This window comes from Pseudoliparis swirei, chromosome 24, assembly GCF_029220125.1.
Source record: "Pseudoliparis swirei isolate HS2019 ecotype Mariana Trench chromosome 24, NWPU_hadal_v1, whole genome shotgun sequence".
NCBI lineage: Eukaryota > Metazoa > Chordata > Actinopteri > Perciformes > Liparidae > Pseudoliparis > Pseudoliparis swirei.
The window spans coordinates 5,485,419-5,506,448 of record NC_079411.1 but is presented as its reverse complement, the minus strand read 5'-3'; the positions used below and the strand labels follow the sequence as shown (position 1 = coordinate 5,506,448).

At 44.8% G+C, this 21,030-nt stretch overlaps 1 protein-coding gene across 1 annotated transcript in view; it reads left to right on the top strand.

Annotated features, from left to right (window-relative positions):
- Positions 1-2,831: 2,831 nt before the first annotated feature.
- dchs2 (dachsous cadherin-related 2) overlaps positions 2,832-21,030 on the top strand; it is a 37,513-nt gene continuing 19,314 nt past the window's right edge. The window contains exons 1-11 of the mRNA XM_056408721.1: positions 2,832-2,871; positions 3,112-4,925; positions 9,125-9,316; positions 9,444-9,675; positions 11,299-11,535; positions 13,610-14,635; positions 16,412-16,599; positions 17,911-18,010; positions 18,083-18,252; positions 19,206-20,043; positions 20,762-21,001. Of these exons, the coding sequence (XP_056264696.1) occupies positions 2,832-2,871; positions 3,112-4,925; positions 9,125-9,316; positions 9,444-9,675; positions 11,299-11,535; positions 13,610-14,635; positions 16,412-16,599; positions 17,911-18,010; positions 18,083-18,252; positions 19,206-20,043; positions 20,762-21,001 (5,077 nt within the window). The remainder of the gene's footprint in view (positions 2,872-3,111; positions 4,926-9,124; positions 9,317-9,443; positions 9,676-11,298; positions 11,536-13,609; positions 14,636-16,411; positions 16,600-17,910; positions 18,011-18,082; positions 18,253-19,205; positions 20,044-20,761; positions 21,002-21,030) is intronic.

Here is a 21,030-nt window from a genome sequence, read left to right as displayed (position 1 = left end):
CAGGATGAAGGGAGTATAACTATCTGGTGGGCAAAAGCTCAATGTGACCTCACAAAGAACCTTTTTGGCCATAACTCAAAGAATGGCATGCCTATTATGATGATTTCACACACACACACACGCCGAACAGGAGAAACAAGATGGACGTGATGACATTCCTGCCCCCTGACTGGGTGGAGGAGGCGTACGACCACGGGGTCGGTAGTTCTACTCGAGAGTTTACCCGACTCGCGGATGTAGAGCAGCGACAGAGCGTGGCGAAACGCTCGGCCCGGTTTCTTCTTCAGGCGAGCTTGGGACGCTTCTGGCTGATCCTCCTCCTCTCCCTCGGAGGCTCTTCAACTGCCAGGAGGTGACCGGCGTTAAACATGATCTCCTCCTCCAGAGACCTGAGGCACATCTCAAAGTGCTCCTCGGCCTCCGCATTTCTGAAAGGAAACCGTTGACAGCCAGATGTAAAAATTGTGTCCGTTTTCACGAGAGGACGAAGTGTCGCCCGTCCTTTATTTTATTTTTTAAAGGGCCTCCTCACCTGAAGTCCACCCACAGCAGCCCTGCAGTGATCAGCCCCAGCCACTCGCTGGCCTCCCAGTTGTCGGTCAGCATGATGGGCACTATCATGACCTCCCTGGTGTCCGCGTAGTTGAGCTCTTTCTTACAGCTGCGGGACGCCTGGTAAGCCGGAGTCATGAACGGACAAATCACCGCAGCCTCCTCCACGCCCGCAGCCGTCCTGAAAACACCCCCAGGCGGCTCAAAGAGCTCCGACTCATTCGACGGATCCCACCGAGCGGTTACGGTTACTCACGAGTCGTTGACGTTCCCCGTCACCCCTCCTTCGATGTCCATCCACACCGGCAGGCCGTCCTCTTTGAGGCGGGTGTAGATGCTTTTCACCAGAGCCTGGTCGTCCCACTGGTACGAGAGCATAATGTGAGATGGCATTTTTCACTCTTTTTTTTTTCTTTTTCCCCCCCGAGCAATCCTGTCTGAGACTTGAAGTGTTGGAGTTTCTCCGGAGCTGCTGGACAGAATGAGACACAAGGAGACGCCGTAGAGACGTTGCTTGTTTACCCGGATACGCAGCTCGGGTTCCCTTCGTTGCTCGGTTACAGTGCTGGCATGACAGCTAAGCCCCGCAGGACCAGTGAGGGCTGAGCGTTGGTAATCAGATAAATAGCCAAACAATGAATGTTAAATGAAAGGATTATTTTGTTCTTCAATTATTCTTTCAGTGTATTTTCTTCAGGATATTTTAGAATAATTGATAATATTAAAAACTTCTCACCGGCTAAACCTTTTCCATGTTTTTTGTTATTTTGAGCTTGATACAAAAGCAACACAAAACATTTTATTTTTCATTCAGTTAATTTATTCAAAATAGATTTTAAAAACTGAATGGTGATATTTAATTTTTTTTAAATTTCATTTCTAATGATTTTAAATGTTACAAAAATACTGTCTTTGAATTTTAAACTAAAAAAGCAATCATAATATTGTAAAGTTTGATGTTGTGATATGTTTTCATCTTTATACATGTGTTTTATTAAAAAATATATATATTTGTGTTATGCTTGATGTTTTATGAAACAGATGTTGGTTAGTTTCAGTGTGCTGTCATCATTTTAATAGTTATAGCCTCAAAAAAAAGGGTCAGTGACATCCTGAGCGTGTTCACTTTCAACACCAGTTAATGGTATATGTGCACTTCTGTGACAGACAAAAGACGGCTCTTTTGAACACCTGCACAGAAGTTCAAAACAGTGTGTGAACCCTTCTGTAACTTCATCAAACTAATGCAAAAACTCATAAATTAAATATTTGCGTGCATGTAAAACTCCAGATAAAAACTTCTCCCAGAAAACCTGTAATTCTTAAAGAATACAAATTGTTTCGACAACATTTTTTCCACAGGTTTACGAAGAATATGAATGTATTCAAATTATTTCTTTCATCCTTTCATATTTTTAGAATACACACTAAGTGAGCCCTCCCCCCCTCCGACATCTTTATATCTTTATTTTTGTGAAGCTTTCTTTTTGTGTCCTCTAATGGTAATTTGCACTACAGTTGCTTTTCTTATGTTCTCCTAAACCTGCACATGAGAAGTTGTCTTCCATATTTTTGGTACTTAACCATTATGTGAAGTGTAAATGTTATGACGGTTGGTTTACAAATGATTTATAGTCTCCCGTGTCACACAAACACCAGAGTGGTTGTAGAGTGCATGGTCAAAGTCTAGTGGATAACTTATGGAATAATTCCTTACTGAGATAATTTATGTTGCATTGTGTTTTATTAAAACCTCTGGCATCAGCATAATGCAAAATACAATTTCATTTTACATATCTTTTGTAGTTGTTTGTCTCTTTGTTGTTGTTTTGTTTCTCTTTAGTTGTTTATTCTTTCTATTTGGCCATAATCATAGTTATAGTCTCTTTCAGTATGATTGAGCCCATCGTTGCTCTGGGTTGTGTTGCATCAGCAGCTTCCACACTGCAGTGCCTGCAGTTGTCACTTCTACCACAAGAGGGCGCCACGCCGATAACAAATGGACGTGTGCCAAAAGTAAACTTCGTTAAACGGATTATTTCTTTGATTTATTCAAAGAACTTGATAAAAATCCGACGGGCCGAATCCCAGATTGCAGGGTAGAGCTCACTCTGCACGAGTTTCATCTCTACTTCCTCTACTGCCTCTACTTCCTCTACTTCCCTGCACACCTGAGGATCTCCCACAGGTCCCACTCGGGGCTACTATGGCACCTTTCAACACGCGCAACCGGAGGTAATCTCTCAGCCTCATTACATCTTAAACTATCAGGGCCACAGATGGAGCCGCTCAGCGTGTGCACGCGCCGCCTGCCAGGAGGTGTGTTCAGTGCGCACACTTGGTCCTCTGTGGCCACTCGGTGCCACGATGCGTAAAGAAGCAGCCTTGAGGATTTGCGCTGTTGGACGCGCGGATATCTAACCTCCAAAAAAATCACGCAATCTGAAATATTGTGATGGAGAATGACTGCTGGCTTTTTTTCCCTCCCCCAGCGCGCGCAAAAAAAGCACGGTGCGTTTACCAGTTTTTGTTTGGAGAAGTGCTCTGGAATGTGAGGAGCCTGCCTTCGACGCGGATATAATGTAGCCTACACTTCGACTCACAAACCAAGAGGTCCAAAGTGGAAAAGTGGAAAAGGAGCAATGGGTCGCGAAAGTGCCGCAACGTGGCTCCTTCGGACGCTCGCGCTGTCGCTGCTTTGCGCGCGCTCGCGCGGACAGGTGTTCAACCTGACGCTGTCTGTCAAAGAGGGCTTGCCCGCGAAAACCATCGTTGGAGACCTGGGCGCGGGGTTAAGCAGGCCGAGCACCGGGTTCTTCATCTCGGAGAGCAGAGACTCGTATGTGTTCAGAGACTTGGAGATAGACGCGGACACCGGGATCATCTCCACGGCCGTGGTCCTGGACCGAGAGAGCAGAGAGAGATACGAGTTTGTGGCGGCCACTCTCACAGGGGAGGTGATACGAGTGACACTGGAGGTGGAAGACGTCAACGACCATTCGCCCGTGTTTCCCTCGGAGGAGGTCGACTTGGAGATCTCCGAACTGAGCCCCTCGGGGAGTCGGTTCCAGCTGGACGTTGCCAAAGATGAAGATACGGGTGAGTTCGGTACCCGGGGTTACAGGATCACGGACGGCGAGATGGGGGAGTTATTCCACCTGGTGTATCGCAGTGGATCCGAGGACCACCCGAGCCTGGATCTCATCCTCGCTACCAGACTAGACAGAGAAACGCAGGACTTCTACTCCCTCGCCATCGAGGCCTTTGACGGCGGCGTCCCGGCCAGGACGGGGACCCTTCGGGTGAACATCCGCGTCCTGGATGAGAACGACAACCCCCCCGTGTTCAACCAGACCGAATACCACGCCTCGCTGCCCGAAGACGCTCCGGCGATGTCTGCCGTGTGCCGGGTCCACGCCACCGACCTCGACCTGGGCGACAACGGCAGGGTCGCCTATGAGATCAACCGGCGGCAGAGTGACCCCAACGAGGTGTTCTCCATCGACGCCGCCAGCGGGGTGGTGTATCTCAACAAGCCGCTCGACCACGAGACTCAGGCTTTCCACGAGCTGATCATCAGCGCCAGAGACGGCGGCGCCCAGCCGGAGCACAGCAGCGCGTTCGTGGGCGTGAAGGTGCTCAACGTCAACGACAACAGCCCCGCCATCAGCGTGCTGTTTCTCAGCGAGACGGGAGACGCCGCGGTGTCCGAGGCCGCGGCGATCGGGGACTACGTCGCCCGGATTTCGGTGTCGGACCCCGACTTCAAGGAGCAGAGGGTCGCCGTCACACTCGTGGAGGGCGACGGGACCTTCGCTCTGACGCAAACGGACGACTTCCTGTACGCCTTGTGCGTCAACGCGGCGCTAGACAGGGAAGAGCAGGATCTGTACCAGTTGAAGGTGCAGGCGTCAGATTTCGGGAGCCCGCCGCTGAGCAGCGTGATGACGCTCCTCCTGAGGGTCACCGACGCCAACGATTGCCGCCCGGCGTTCGAGAAGGACGCGTACATCGTCAGCGTTTCCGAGGACGTCCCTCCGGGGAGTTCCCTCATCCGGATGCGGGCCCGAGACGCCGACGATGGCGTCAACTCGGAGGTCAGATACTCCATCGCCAAGTCGGACCGGGGCGGCCCGGTCAGCATCGACCCGGAGACGGGCCTGGTCACCACGGCCGCGGCTCTGGACAGAGAGACGCAGGCGGAGCTTTGGTTCCTGGTGGTGGCGACCGACGGAGGGAAACCGGCGCTGTCGTCCACGGCCACGGTCACCGTGCTGGTGGAGGACGTCAACGACAACGAGCCTGTGTTCCAGCAGCAGCTGTACAACGTGACGGTGCCGGAGCACAGCGACGTCGGCAGCTGCTTCCTACAAGTAGGCCTACGTCGGGGAATGTTCAGCTTCACGTGCACACAAAAAGTAGACATACATACATACATACTTTTGAGATATTCATCCCGGAAATTTGCCTCCAGCAACAAGTACACCTCTCAAATTTCCGGGGGTCATTTTTAAGCCTTTATTAAATAGCTGACAGGAAATGAAGACGAAGTAAAGACTTCTACTTCCTGTTGAGGCCTTCTCGTGAAATGAAGGACGTGTTCAGACAAACAAGAGGAGTTGTTTTAGTTTATGTCAGCACAGATATTTAAAATAGAGCTCTCTAATATTTTACCCGGTTAAAGGGTACCTGTAGTGCAAAACAATATGTAGCCAGATCAAAAGATAATGTGTTTCTAAAGGTTATTCATGCACTGACGGTCCAGTATTCAATAACAATACGTAGTTTAGGCTGTTCAAAGTCCTCAACTCCGACATGCGACATTGCACTGGAGCTTGAATATGTCGCGGGTGGTGTGACGTCAAATCGTTGATAGATCGACAGCCAGCCACAGCGGATGTGTTCAGAAACCAATGTAAACAACGTCGAGCGCTCGCAAACAAATGCTGAGAGATTGAGAATATGGACGATGAAAGATTGTCTGATTCAGCAACTGGATACTTGTTTGAACCTTTAAAAGCAGACTATCCCCATTTAGTGAATTGTGACAGCGATGATAGCGATGATTCAGATGAAGTTGATGCCGAAGGACCGCCGGTCCAGATGCTTCACCGTGCGGACCGTGCACGCAAGTCGGCGGACGTTTGGTGCAGTTGTGGGAAATGTGCCACAAAAAACAGACAGAGAGTGCATTTGTTGTAAAGAGCACGAACTTATGTCCGATGATATAGTGTCATTAGACCTCATCTGCTTCACACAAAAGAGTGAGCTTGATAGCTACATCGCGCATAAGCCAGCGCTGGAGATGTCTTTCATTGATGCAATGATCGGCCGACATGTTCGGGGGTGCTAGTGACTTTTTCTTTGCTCCGTCCGTCCCGATGCGCGCAAACCAGTGTCGGGAGCTCCGCGGCGCACGAGACGGCGGGCAGAGGACTGTTAACGCAACACGTAGAGACAGAAATGACATGCTGCTGCTGTAATGTGGCGCTATAGAGAAAGTGACAGGGGGGCGGGCCAATTGTTTTTTATGTCATGCGATCTACCAATACTACGCCGCGATCGACTGGCAGGTCGCCGCGATCGACGTATTGAGCACCCCTGATATAGATTGTGTAATTCTTGAGGCCACCGATCTATCCCAAGAAGCAACGCGTGTAGAAGTGGCTCCGGATGGGCTGAATTCCTTTCAACGACTCTACGTCATAGTTAGCTTTGAGCTGGAGTAAATAACTAGCAAAATGGCAGCGCCCACGGACTCGGAATGTTGACAAAGAAATGTAAATCCTCGGGCTATGCGTGACTTGTTGACAATAGCGGCGGGGTAAATATGATTTATTTGATGCGCCGAATGGATGTAGCACGTTGTTGTTTTGCACTACAGGTACCCTTTAAATGCGACTCTGTAGTGGTGACAGTCAAATACAATCGAGCACCGAGTGCTCGATCCAATATACCACAGTTTGACCTCTAAACATGTTCAAATAATCTATGCGTGCATTGCTTTATTTTGAAAATCACATGAACTGCTGCTCAACAACACACCTACTCACACTTTCAAGTTGACAATCATACATGGACTGGTTTTTACAATAAGCTCAAGATTTGAGTGAGAACCAGAGCGATGAGAAAGAAGTCTCCAGTGTGATGTTCAACATCAAGTTCTTGGCGTCTTTTTTTTTTTTTTTTTACATGACAGACAGAAGTAGCCGTCAGTCTGACGACACAGAGACACAAAGGCACCAGTGTTGGTCCAGTGGACACAACGCAACCAGCTCAGCCCTTTAATGACAGTAGCGATGCCTGGTACCACCCGGCAGCATGAAGCCCATCACCAAACATACACGGACCAATGTCCTCTCTGCAAACATAACAAACGGATTAGAAAAACAAGTCTATGTACTTTTTTGCAATTGCTAAAACATACTTTTTGAAACGAGGGCCCTCTTTGTCGAAACTCTATGCACGAAAACCAAAAACATTTACAAAATACCAAAATGAAAAAATATCTTGCGTCTCTTGCTATAGACAATATTGAAAATATGTACCAAGAGTAAAACACATATCTAGGGTATTTGGCATTTTAATTTGTGGCATGCTGTAAATGAACACAATGAAAACAAATGCAGCTGATTTCCTCTTAATAACTCATAACAACTGCTTTAACTGAAGATTGACTTAGTCACAAGCGCTGATCTCTTTATTTTTAATATATAGATTTATTTAGATTTGACGAATTAACAAGGCAGGACTCTAAGGATACAATACAAAGGTAAAGGAGAAATAAAAGGGTAAAGAACAACAAAAAACAGACCCAAAAAAATAATAATCAGAAAAAAAATCTGTATACACTGTAGGAACAAAAACAACTCTTATAATGAGTGTGTATACGTGTGTGTGTTGTTTTTCACTTAAGCCCTTTTATTTTTGGTTCATTTTTAAAAGTGAAGAGAGGAAGTCCGTCTCTCCGTACACACACTTACGGTCCAGCTGGTGTATGAAAGAGCTCCTCACACACACCACGGCAGAGCAGTGAGATACACCTGAGAGGTGAGAAGGAAAGCATCTCGGCCATCTTTCATATTCAATCAGTTTCATAACCAATCAGCTTTCATAATCAATCAGCTTTCATAATCAATCAGCTTTCATATTAATCATTTAGTCGATGACATGTCGAGAGATTATAACGGACGTCTGTCATGACGATAGAGATCAAGGGGATTTCTTTTACCAACAGTCCAAAATACAGAGGCAATAAACATACAATCATGTAGAATAGATTTCTCGGCAAAGAGATATAAAGTAGTTTGAGGAGTCGGTTGTGTGAGTCGGACCATGACCCGAGTCTGTAAAAGTCCCTCTGATCATAAACTCTGAGATATTTATCTTTATGGCTGGAAAGTGAAATGTGTCTCTGGTTACGATGAGACATGAAAGGACTCGAGGCGTGTCTTGGTCTCCACTGAAGTGGAACTCCTCCACCTTTTGATTGTGAGGATTGTTTTATGCTTTTATTATGTTGACCTTCTCGAACAGAACAAAACCAGTATTATGATTCACGATTGCGACCGAGGTCAGACGTTGACGTTGACAGATAACGCCGACTTCAGTGCGGCCCTCCTGTTTACGACAGGTGTGTCGCTACGATGGCTACACACCGAACTTTAAAGATACGGAAATGTGTTAATACGTCAAACATAAAGACACATAATACATCATTCTACATAAAAACATAGAATCCATAATTGTACGTAAGAAACACAATACATCAATGTATATAATAACATATAATACATCAATGTACATAAACACATATAACACATCATTGTATATAAAAACATAATATACATTATTATAAATAAAAAACATATAATACATCAATGTACATAAACACATATAACACATCATTTTACATAGACACATATAATACATCATTGTACAGAAAAACATAATATACTAATATACATCAATATACATGAACACATAAAACACATCAATGTACTTAAACACATATAATACATCATCGTATATAAAAACCCACAATACATAATTGTACATAAAAAAAATAATACATCACTCTACATAAACACAAATAATACATCATTGTATATAAAAGCATATAATAAATTGTTGTCCATAAAAAATGCAAAATACATCATTGTACAGAAAAAAAACATATAATACATTCTATAGAAAAACATACAATACATAATTGTACATAAAAAACAAAATACATCATTGCACAGAAACACATAATATACATTATTATAAATTGAAAAAATATAATACATCGTTGTATATAAAAACATATAATACATAATTGTACATAAAAACTTAATACATCATTGTACATAAACATACATAATACAAATCATACATTACAACAGTGATGTGTCTGAAGGCAGATTGTCTCTTTCCCCTCGTTTTATGAATATGAGACATATATATATATATGTATATATGAGACAGTCTCTTCTTGATACTTCTTGTATTTCCTTCATCACTGCCCCTCTGATGGTAATAACGGTGTAATAACAGTGTGTTCGTTGTCAAACTGTCTCTTCTACTTTAGGTCGTGGCCACGGACGCAGACGGCCCTGAGTTCGGCTCGCTGCTCTACTCTCTGTCCGACGGCTTCGACATGCAGGACAAACATCCTTACTTTAAAATCCAGCCCCGGACCGGAGAGCTGTGCGTCTCTCAGGATATGGACCGAGACTCGGGGCCGACGATCCACGACATTCTGATCAAGGCTGAAGACCCAGTGGGTGGAACCGTCGGCTTCCACCTGCCGGTGTTGTCTTGAAGCATCATCACTGCAAACCGCCGCTGCAGTGCATTACCTTTTCTCAAACACACCTCTCTTCTTTCCTCCTCTTTCCCAACGCCAGGGAGGCCTGAGCGCTCAGACCTACGTCCACATCGAGGTGGAGGACCTGAACGACAACGCTCCGGTGTTCAACCCCGACCAGTACGCCGCGAGCATCAGCAGCCACGCGCCGCCCGGCACCGAGGTCCTCAGCGTCATCGCCACCGACCGAGACTCTGGCCGCTTCGGACGGGTCACGTACAACGTCCTCCCGGGGGACATGTCGGGCTCGTTCACGCTGGACCGACAGACAGGTGGGCAGCCATGAGGAGAGGAGGAGGGGGGGGGGAACACAACAACACAACAACACTGGGAGCAACACATTTACAGAACTGAAGAAACAGAATCTAAAAATAGCAAAGAGAGCAAAACAACTCTTGTTATTGACTAACTGGGACAAAAAAGTATCGAGAGATGGGTAGAGGGGGGGGGGGTAGGGAGAGAGGGGGTGAGAGATAGAGAGGGAGAGAGGGTGAGAGAGATAGAGGGAGGGTGAAAGGGATAGGGAGGGAGGGAGGAAGAGAGAGAGGGTTCGGGAGAGGGAGAAGGGGAGAGAGAGGGTTAGGGAGAGGGAGAGAGAGGGGGAGAGAGAGAGAGACCCAGCTATAGGCACTTCCTCACTCAGATTTTTAGGTGGATGGTTACACTTTAATTTTTTTGAATTTGAATTTGACTTTATTGAATTTATTGATTTTGACTCGTCACCAAGATCTATTGAATTTGACTTGCCGAGGATCCATTCCTCCCTCAGTGGGGGTGCAGTGGTCATGTGACTGGTCAGTGACGCAGAGTCACGGAGGCTTTGCACTCGGCCACATGTCATGCAGGAAAATAAAGTACTGAATAATTAAGACAAACATTTTCAATCGAGTGTATTTTTAAGTCGTTCTGCACGTGAATGATTTCCCCAACTGAACGCTGTCGGAGCAGCTGGTGGTTCTCTGAAGTCGGCGAGGACGGGATTGAAAGGTGGATTTAGGGGTCAAGATGAGTCACGTCCCCGACCCACCTGTCACCAGTCGTCTGTCGACGCCACAAACAAAGTGCTGACTCGTGTTATCTCCAGCAAGAATTTGTAAAATAGCTCTCTTGTTTGTTTTTTAAAATTTACGTGGATGTTTATTTTTAGAATTCAGACGCATGCAAGATGTATCTTAACTAGACTATCTTAGCCTTTTCTTTTTCCTGTTGTGTAAATTGTAGTTGTGTAACAACTGTTTATGTGCTAGCTGCCTTTTCAAAGGAAGTTTTGATTTCAGTGACGGCTGCTACAAATTTTCTCAATAAATTGAATCATAGTTTTTTAATAATAATAATTCATAATAATTTCCCAGAGCCCAAAAGATGATGCATTCAAATTATTAGTCCAAAGAAAAAGCAAAAAAAAATCTCTTTTGATGACAGAAAAAATATGCAGATTCTTTGACGTGAGAAGCTGAACTGGTTGTATGGACTTGAGCAGTGGTCCCCAAACTACGGCCCGCGGGCCGGATACGGCCCACCTCCACATTTGGCCCGGCCCTCTGAACAATACCAGAGACACATTCTGATTGTTTTATTTTTTGTTTTATTTTTATTTTTTTAGTCTGGCCACTCAAATCCTAGACTAGCCCCTGTCAAATAGAACGGAGTAATGGCGAAAAGGTTAGGTAAGATCCCGGAAAGGGTTATTCATATTTGGTTATGTGTGGCTTTCTGGAAAACAATAAATGTTTACATTTAAGCACCGCTGCGATCGTCACACTTTTTCTGTTACAAACTGACCCCGGCCCCCATCAGAGAAGGAAAACGTGATGTGGCCCTCACAGTAAACAGTTTGGGGACCCCTGGACTTGAGCTTCATGACTAAAGACCGTCGCCTCCTTCTGTGCCCGTAGGAATGCTCCTGTTGACCTCCACTCTGACCCACCTGGGTGCGGCCAGTGTGAAGCTGTCGATAACAGCACGGGATGGGGAGGGCTTGACCTCAGTCAGGCCCGCAGAGGTCACCATCAATGTTTTAAGCAGCGCTCAGGCCCCAGCTGTGTTCAAGAGGTCTCGCTACACCTTTACGGTGCCCGAGGACGCGCCGCCAGGGACCCCCGTGGGGACGGTGGAGGCCATAAACCCGGCGGGTGAGCGCACACGCGGCCATGTTCTCATTTTTCTGGTCTGAGAGCAGCTGGAAGTTGATATAAAAAAGGGACCCCGTCAAAATGTGTATGTTCTAGAAGTCCTTCAGGTAGATAACAGACCAGCTGTTGGGAAATTAATCCTTAAGAATGCATATTTCAAAATATGTCATATGTTTTGCATGGAAACCTGCAAAGTCACTTCTTACTTCAACATTTAAAATGATGTAGGATTAAAAAGTACAATATTTCTCTCAATTGTAGTTGACATCCAAAGTAGCATATATTAGAAATACTCAAAGAAGGTACAAATAGCTCAAAATTGTATTTGATGACATGTATTTCACAAGTTTTTGTTGTGACATCTGAAGAATTTTTTATAATTGGGATTCTCAGCTGTGAATTCATTCAATATATATGTTTATCATAATAACATTTGTTTAGCGAAGGTTTATTTGATATATATATCTATATATATATTTTATATATTTTAATTATAAGACAAAAGACAATACATAGACATAACCCCTAGAGGACGACAAAACAGTGGACAAAACATCATGAAGTCAGAGTATTGAAAAATTATGTGTGCGTGTGCATGTGTGTGTGTGTGCGTGTGTGCGTGTGTGAGCTTTTTTTAATTAAAGAAACAAAAAACATAGATGAGGGCAGATGTATATGTATGAGCGTATGCATGTACGTGGAATTGAATTGTTTTTTGACATATTTGACAGTAAAAAATAGTTTTACATATAATAAATACAAATAGAGGAGATAAAGAATAATAATGATAATACTTTGAAGTAATATAGCGCTTTTTTAGACACTGTGTATATATAAGAAGCATGAATTATGCATAATATTTGATCTGACTTCAACTAGATACTCCAGGATTATCTCTTCATCCTCTGCTCGTTATGTGTCACTAACTCCTCTTCGTCCCTCCAGCAGCTGAAGCTCCACCCTGACACTAGAGGGTCATTTCAGGTTGTTAATCAATTAACGGATTAACGGAAACAAGAGAACGGGGCCTGTTTACGGGCGTCCATAAACTGCCTGCGTGTTGTTTGTTGCTATTGAAGAGCACCAAACACTTGGAGGGGATTAATGAGATCTCCTGAGCTGCTCTGTAATTACATGTTGTTGCTTTATTGTGCGTGCTGTGTGTTCATGGTTGTGTTCTTACGGCCATCTTTTACTACATTGCACTGCACATTAATATCCTCATTTTAAGTCGAGTGGTAGTTTAGTTTCTTTCTTTCTTTAATTTCTTTATTGTGGTGTTCAAAGCAATAAGAAATTAAATTTTTTAAATGTCAACCATAAGCACCTCTTTCTATAAGAAATAATCAGCAACCCACCTATGAGCTGTTTTTTAGCGGAACTACTTTCTACCAAAGAAGTAGTTCCTCTAAAAGCTGTTTACAGTGTGGTCCATGTTTCACCCCGTTTCGTGGAGACACTTGGAGCTCTTCCACAATTTAATCCGGCTCATTAATTCTAAGCAGGTTTTAAGTGTGTGGTCTGTTAACACTGGACATAATATATACATTTGTTTATGTATGTATGCAAACTAAAGAATGCTTGTGTTTTGTGTTGAGCTGCGCATAAAATTGAGATTTTATTGAAACTGCCGACTGCAATTATTACAGGAGGCAAAATGTGTTTCAAATACTATTTTTATTGTAATATAGTTATGCTGCATAGATGTGTGGTCTCATATTCTACAGAATGAATAAAACATCTTTGAATACAGATTCTTCGCAGAAATAACACAGAATAATAATTTGTTTAAATTAGTCTCTTGTGAAGTTGAATTACCAATCAGACAGTTCATATGTAATTTAAACACAGTAAATTTGTTATATTTTTTTTATATGGACTGCAAAATACTGTGTACTGTCGAGATTAATATGTAGTAGATACTGTTGAGTGAATGTTTTCATTCTCCTGCAGAGGAGATAGACATATTTTAAACGTCTGGACCCATTTTATTTGTGTACTTTAGCGTTTAGTAGAACAGACCCTTTCCTGTTTTGACGATCATCTACTAATAAAAAACGCTTCGCCTTCACAGACTCAGAATCTGTGTCCTACCGGATCTCGTCCGGAGACCCTCAGGGTTTGTTCTCCGTCCACCCGAAGTCCGGCCTGATCACCAACGTCCACCGTCTGGACCACGAGTCCCAGCCCTCCGCCCTGCTGGTCCTCCAGTCCTACACGGACTCCTCTCCGGTGCACAGCACCACGCAGGTCAACGTCACCGTCGCCGACATCAACGACAACGCTCCCGTGTTCCCCAAACCCGGCGACGCCATCACCGTGTCTCAAAACACCGTCCCGGGCACGGTGCTGTTCATCGCTCACGCGCACGACAGCGACAGCGGCGCCAACGGGAGGGTGCGGTACCGCCTGAAAAGCACCGGGAGCGGGATGTTCGTCGTGGACCGCGACCGCGGCACGGTCACGTTGGTCCAGAGTTTACGGGCGGGTCATCGGCAGAGGTACAGCCTGGACATCGTGGCTGAGGACGAAGGGGAACTCCCCCTGAGCGCCGCGCTGACCCTCACGGTCAGAGTGGACCGCACCGCCGCCGAGGACAGCCTGGCCTTCGAGACGCTGGTGTACCAGGTGGAGATCGGCGAGGGCTACAGGAAAGACTCCAGGGTCATCCAGGTGAGGGCGCACCGCAGCCGGGGAGCTCACGCGTCCAACTCGGGTCTCACCTACTCCCTGGAGGCAGAGGCCGGATTCCCCCCCGCGCCGTTTCGGATTCACCCGAACACCGGCTGGTTGTTCCTCTCCCACAATCTGGACTTCGAGACGGAATCCACGTTTCGCTTTCGGGTGTCGGCCGCGGCCGGGGACGCCGCGCCAGCGGACGTGACGGCGACGGCCGCGGTGATCGTGCTGGTGCTGGACGTCAACGACAACCCGCCGGTGTTCAGCAGCGAGGTGTACTACTTCACCGTGTCGGAGGGGGCGTCGCCTCAAGGCCTGGTGGGAACCGTCGAGGCCACCGATAAGGATTCTGGGAAAAACGGCCAGCTGTCCTACATCCTGCTCACGGATGGGAAGTTCTTTCGCATCAACGCGAAAACAGGTAAAAGGATTTGATAGCAATGTGTGTTATAAACTGCTTATAACCCTGTGTCATCATAGTTATAAGCAATCATTATTATTCACATTTTTGCGTTATTCTAAAGGATGAAAACATTATAAAGCATTTTATATTAAGTATCATAATAATGATGACTTCATAATAGCTATTAGTCACTAATCTCACATTTTTATAATTTATAATACATTATGTGATTGGGAGTTATTCTTAGTGGTCTTTAAGTTAAGTTACAAACAGTGGCGGCTCGTCCATAGGGGGCGCTAGTGCGCCGCCCCTCTTAAAATTTGGAGATGAAAAAAAAAGAAGAAGAAGAAAAAAAATATCCTGTCAAAAAACATTATATGCCAAATCATTTAAATAGTAAATATACCGTGTTGACGCGCTAAATGTGTGTGGGAGACCGTAAGCCCCTGTCAACAACCACTTAAGTTAATGTGAAAAAAAATAATATATCGCCATTATCACGGAGAGAAGCCCCTCCCCTTTTTCGAGGCGCTGCTCTAATGTGTGTGTACGGCATCGATACAACATTTCAGTCGTTTTGGCAATGACCGGCTTCACATTGGCGGATGAAACCGGGAATCTTGGTGCGCACAAATGTGCGCACGCGATTGGATTATTCGGCAGATCAGAGACCCGTATGTTCCCTCAGCCCATAGAGCAGTGTTACCAGGTCCGCGGTTTTCCTGCGGAATCGGGCCACTTTTGAAGTGTTGCGCGGGTTGAATTTTTTGTCCTTGGTTCGGGTAGACCTATTTTGCATGCAAATTACATCAATATCTTTAAATAAAAATCCATATTTTAAATGAAATAATTTATTCATACCCAAATCCTACCAAACTGACTCCAGATCAGCACGTACACATTTTATTTATGATAATATACTGTATCTAATTACACAAGGCCATTTTAGGACCTAGGTGAAATAACTTGAGGGAAAACTGCTTTTAATGCTGGCAAACTAAACATATGTTGTTACTTTGTAGATATTACAATACATTTGGCAATGATAGCAATGCTGTTGGACTTTAAAAGCAGTGTATATGGTTTGGCACGGGCATATTTTTTGTTTGTTTGCCAACTTGAAAGAGAGGCGGGCTAAATTTCTTTACAAGTAGTGGGGCCAATGTACAATGTGATGCATCTCTTTCTGAATCCAATGTTTCGTTTGTTTCGTTATTGTGGACAGTGTTGAGCACTGTGTTCTTGAAATAAAGCTTTGTTACAATATTCTACTCAAAACCTCTTTTCTTCTCATTGTGGAGTGCTATTTAAACCGCGCCGCCCAACTGCGCCCCCCCCCCAAAAAATGTCACCAGCCGCCACTGGTTACAAATATATCATTACATTTTTTGAAATAATATTTGACTTTAAGAGTAACATATAATCACATTATAATGCATTTTTAATAGTACAACAGTGGACATTATAATAAACTGTGATCATTGGAGAAAACAATGTCAGTATTGATACGTGACTGTTATTATGAAAGGCGTTATATTGTGTTATGATTATTGATATGTTTGACTGCTTATAACTTGAATTATACTGTGCTATGAGAAGATCATAACATATATATATATATATATTTATATATATATTTATATTTATTTAATAATAATAATATATATATATATATATATACATATGTTTAGGATGTTTAAAGTGTAGCCAAAGAGTCGATAACGCCACCTTGAGGCAGCATTAGGCTTTACCGTGCGTCCTCACCGTTTTTGTCCCTTCTCTGTACCCTTCCAGGTGAAATCATCAACTGGGTGGCTTTGGATCGGGAGCAGCACGGCCAGCACCGTCTGACGGTGATGGTCACGGACCAGGGCCACCCTCGCCTCAACGCCACCGCCACCGCTCACATCCTGGTCACCGACATCAATGACAACACTCCCCAGTTCACACACCTGCCGGCCAGCAAGGAGCTTCACGTGCAGGTAACCGTGTTAGAATCCCACCTGGACAAGAGTGTGTGTGGTCCTGGGAGACGGACAGATGTTTGATGGCGGTAAGAAAGAATATAGCACTGTAAACAATGAAATTCAGTGTGTACTTTTTAAAAACAGTTTTATTCTGATACATATGACTTTGATATTATGTGGTCATAATCTCATTGTATAAGAGTGGATTACTAAACATCAATCTTGAATGTGTGTTCTGTTCCTCACGCGATCATCCCCACCGCTGAACACTGAACTTTTCATCTGTTTCGGTTTACAAATTATGATTGAAAGTAAATGTTTTCAACTTGGAAAGTGTAGCTGACGGAACAATTTCACAACCATGTCCCCTCGGCGACAGTTATTATAACGATGATGGAGACGGGAAATCTACACAAGCTCTTTTTTTGGGACCGTTGTGTTTATGAATCCTTCGAACTTCCAATCTAAATATTTTGGCCTCCTTCATTATCACCACAGGCTTTCATTTTGTCCAAGAGAAAAGTCATATTTCTTGAAAGAGCAATGCCATAATACAGCTTCCTGTGAGGTCTGAGAGGAAACACAGTAGAAGCTGGTATTGATTTCTATATATTTATGCAATTTGGCATTTTCCCGCATCTCAAACACTGGTAAAAGCTGAATTTGTGTCATATTTTCTCTCCGGATTGGCCTGTTCCGATCTCTTTTTCACCGTAAATACTTTTTCGGAGCTTTAACAATTATATTGTCATCCTGTGTCATTACCTTTGCATTGAAAATGCGGAAGGTTATGTTTTGATCGCCGTGTATTTATTTATTTATTTGTATGCGTGTTCCTCGCATAACAAAAAAAGTTTTAAACCGAATCGCATTAAATTTGGTGGGATGATTGGTTATTATCCGGGGACCATTTGTTTAGATTTTGGGATCAATCGGGTCAAAGGTCAAGGTCAAGGTAATGAAAAGGTCAAAATCTTCTTGAATCGCATGACATTTGGTGGGATGATTGGTTATTATCCGGGGACCATTTGATTAGATTTTGGGATCAATCGGGTCAAAGGTCAAGGTCAAGGTCATGAAAATGTCAAAATCTTCTTTTTACCATAGCACGGTCAATTTTTATCCAATTGGCATGCAACTAATGCCAAAATGTTCATAATTCAATGCCCAACCTTGTGATATGCGAAGGTATGCGCTCTACCGAGTGCCCGTTCTAGTTATAGGAATGTAAAAAAAACACGTCAGCAGACTTGCAGATAAGCATGTTTAAAGTGTGCAATGTGGTTGAAATGTCGTTACATCTCCAGTCTAATCCTCTCATTGCAGTTGTGGGCCGGTCTCCCGGCGGGCTCCTTGGTGACCAACATGTTTGCCAAAGATTTAGACGCAGGAGAAAACGGGACCGTCACACTCTCTATGGCCGCCGGTGAGTTACGGTACATACATCGCGTGTTACCGGTGAGTTCCCGGGCGTCATCCAATCTCGTGTTTCTCTCAGCTGAGTTGCGGGTCGAGGGTTTTGGACACTTTGAGATCGACGGCGAAACCGGAGACATCCGGACAACGGAGATGTTCGCCGAGAGCGGCGAGCCGCTCTACACTCTGACGGTGACGGCCAAGGACAGCGGAGTCCCGCCCCTGGAGAACGCCGCAGTCGTTCACGTGCAGGTACGGTTACCGTCACACGTCCTCCCGTGGATTCACTGATTCTGACTCAGTTCCAATGAATTTGCCTCGTGGCTTTTCTTTGAACGGTAATTCTTGTACAACATTGAGACCACGCAGAGGGTCGGCCATTCTGTGTTTTTCAAATTCTTTATTAACTTATATATTTATTTCAACACACTCAGCCTTCCGTCTGTTATTATTTCAGCAGAATCAGACGAGTGCCACGCAAACAACATCTGTTTCTTCCCGCATTAGGGTTAGGTTTAGTTTTAGATGCGTGTCAAGTTGTTCTCATCATACATTATTTTATTTTTTTCATTCAGCAAAATATACAACCACCAGTAATATTTAAAAAAAGAAGAAAGATACATGTGGCTGACTGAAAGGGTTAAGGCTAAAGCTATCTAGATTATAAGTGCCCTAACCTATGATTGCTTACAAAATTTGTTCCAAATTTAGTTTTATTGTGAAGTAATATTGATTATTCATTGCTATTTAGGTTATACTTTGATATGTTAGAGTTTTTTCTTTTAATAGTTGCAGTTTAGTTTCATACATTATTGTTGTTTAAATATATTTAGTTTTATGTAACACTGGGCACCTGTGGTTTTATGTAGTTGTGGGTAGGCACAGGACCAGCATGCACCAGGGTGGCCGATGTTTTTTTACCAGCACAGAGAGGAAGTGTCAGCATTTTGTTTGTTCTTTTTTGTTTGTTTAGGAAATAAATTATCAGAATATTAACATAAGGAAATGGACATTACTTTCTTTTGGCTGCGTCAACTCCGAGAAACCCACGGTGCGTCAGTGGCAATTTGATTTCTAGTTTTATTTGATTTCTAAAGACAAATGGCCACTACACTTTTCATGGCATTTTGTTTCTGTTCTTACCTCTGACTTGTTCCCAATGGTTTAGCCGAGAGTTTTAAACATCATCATTTCTCCTGCTGCAGGTCCATGGATTGGAGGCTCTGTACGGCGAACACCAAATCATGAGGCGCTTCACGGCGAAAGAGGACACGGAGCCGGCGACCGTCATCGGCTCTGCCGCCGTGTCGTATAAAGGGAGAGTCCACTACTCCATCTCCGGGGGCGACGGCAGCGTCCACTTCGGCATCGACGGCTCCTCTGGGGACATTTACATCAACCGGCCGCTGGACTACGAGTCGGCCACGCAGTACCTCCTCGTGGTGCGGGCCGAAGACGTCGGAGTCTCTCCCGGAGCCAACGTGTCCGTGCCGGTCAGCGTGATCGTGGAGGACGTCAACGACCACACGCCCTGGTTCCCCGACAAACTGGTGACGTTCGGCCTGCGGGAGGACGCCGCGGTCGGATCGCTGGCGTTCGCTTTTCACGCCCGGGACGCCGACGGGACTTTCTCGAACAGTGACCTCCGCTACTCCCTGACTTTGGACCGCGAGCCGAGCGGGTCTTCGCCGCGCTTCCCGTTTCAGCTCAACCCTCACACGGGGAGCCTGACCGTAACGGCACCTCTGGACCGCGAGACCGACCCCAGCTTCGCCTTCACCGTGACGGCCACGGACCGGGCAAAGAGGAAGGACGAGCGGAGGCGGGCGGCGGTGACGGCTCAGGTGTTCCTGCTGGACGTGAACGACAACAGGCCGGTGTTCGTGTCGGCGGATGCGGTCCAGGTGATGGAGGATGCAGAAGTGGGGAGTCTGCTGCATCATTTCGTGGCCATAGATGGAGACCTCGGGGAAAACGGGGTGGTCTCCTACGTCGTCACGGATGGAAACAAGAACGGATTCTTCACACTGGACGAGAAAACAGGTACGATTGTTATTTATTGAAAGACTGGGCGGACGTCTCAGCCGATATGAGCTCGCGACTGTTATAGTTGTATTGCTGCATATGTCAATGCATAAGACAAAATAAATTGGAGTGCAGTCATTTTTTAAGCAGTGTTTCCATTTGACTGCTTTCCATCCATCTAAATATGACATCACCTGATGAGGACTCAACCTCAGGACCAATGTGGATGCTGAGATTATAAGAAGAAGAAAAAGCTAAATTATATAATTATTTTCAGGTCTTATTCACGACAAAGACAATATTTCATTTCTAATCCTCATTGAAGAATGATAACTGAAATAACTCTCGGCGTAGACACGTTTAACTGTGAAACGTCTCAGTTGATCCTGTGGCTACAGGTTCTTTAGAGAAAAAAAGATTTAAGGAAGCAATTGAATATTGGCTATCTGTTGTTACATTTAAATATTCATATTGGTGTTAAGTTGGGAAATTTTAATTGAATACTTTTCCTGCAGGACAAAAAATATTCAGAATATTAAAAGGCCTGACACTTTTCAAATCTTAATTATATCCCTATTCTTAATGTTTGTGACCAAATAAGCAGAAATCAAGGTTTAGAGTGACTTAAAAAACATACTGAAAAATAAGTATGTTTGCGCTTTTATTGCATCGTTTAAAGCAAGACTAAAATACATCATCATCATATTCAGAGTTGATCTTCCTCCGCCTGCTGCAGGCCTCTTGTTGCTGTCGGCCCCTCTGGACTACGAGACGCACCGGTCCCACCGCCTCACCATCCGTGCGGTGGACCGCGGCCGGCCCTCGCTCTCCTCCACCCAGACTCTGGCGGTGGAGGTGGGGGACGTGAACGACCAGACGCCTGTCTTCAGTCAGAGCGTCTACAACGCCAGTGTGGCGGAGAACAGAGACCCCGGAGAACCAGTGATCCGGGTCTCCGCCACTGACGACGATTCAGGTGATAATAATCAGATTATTAGGAATTAT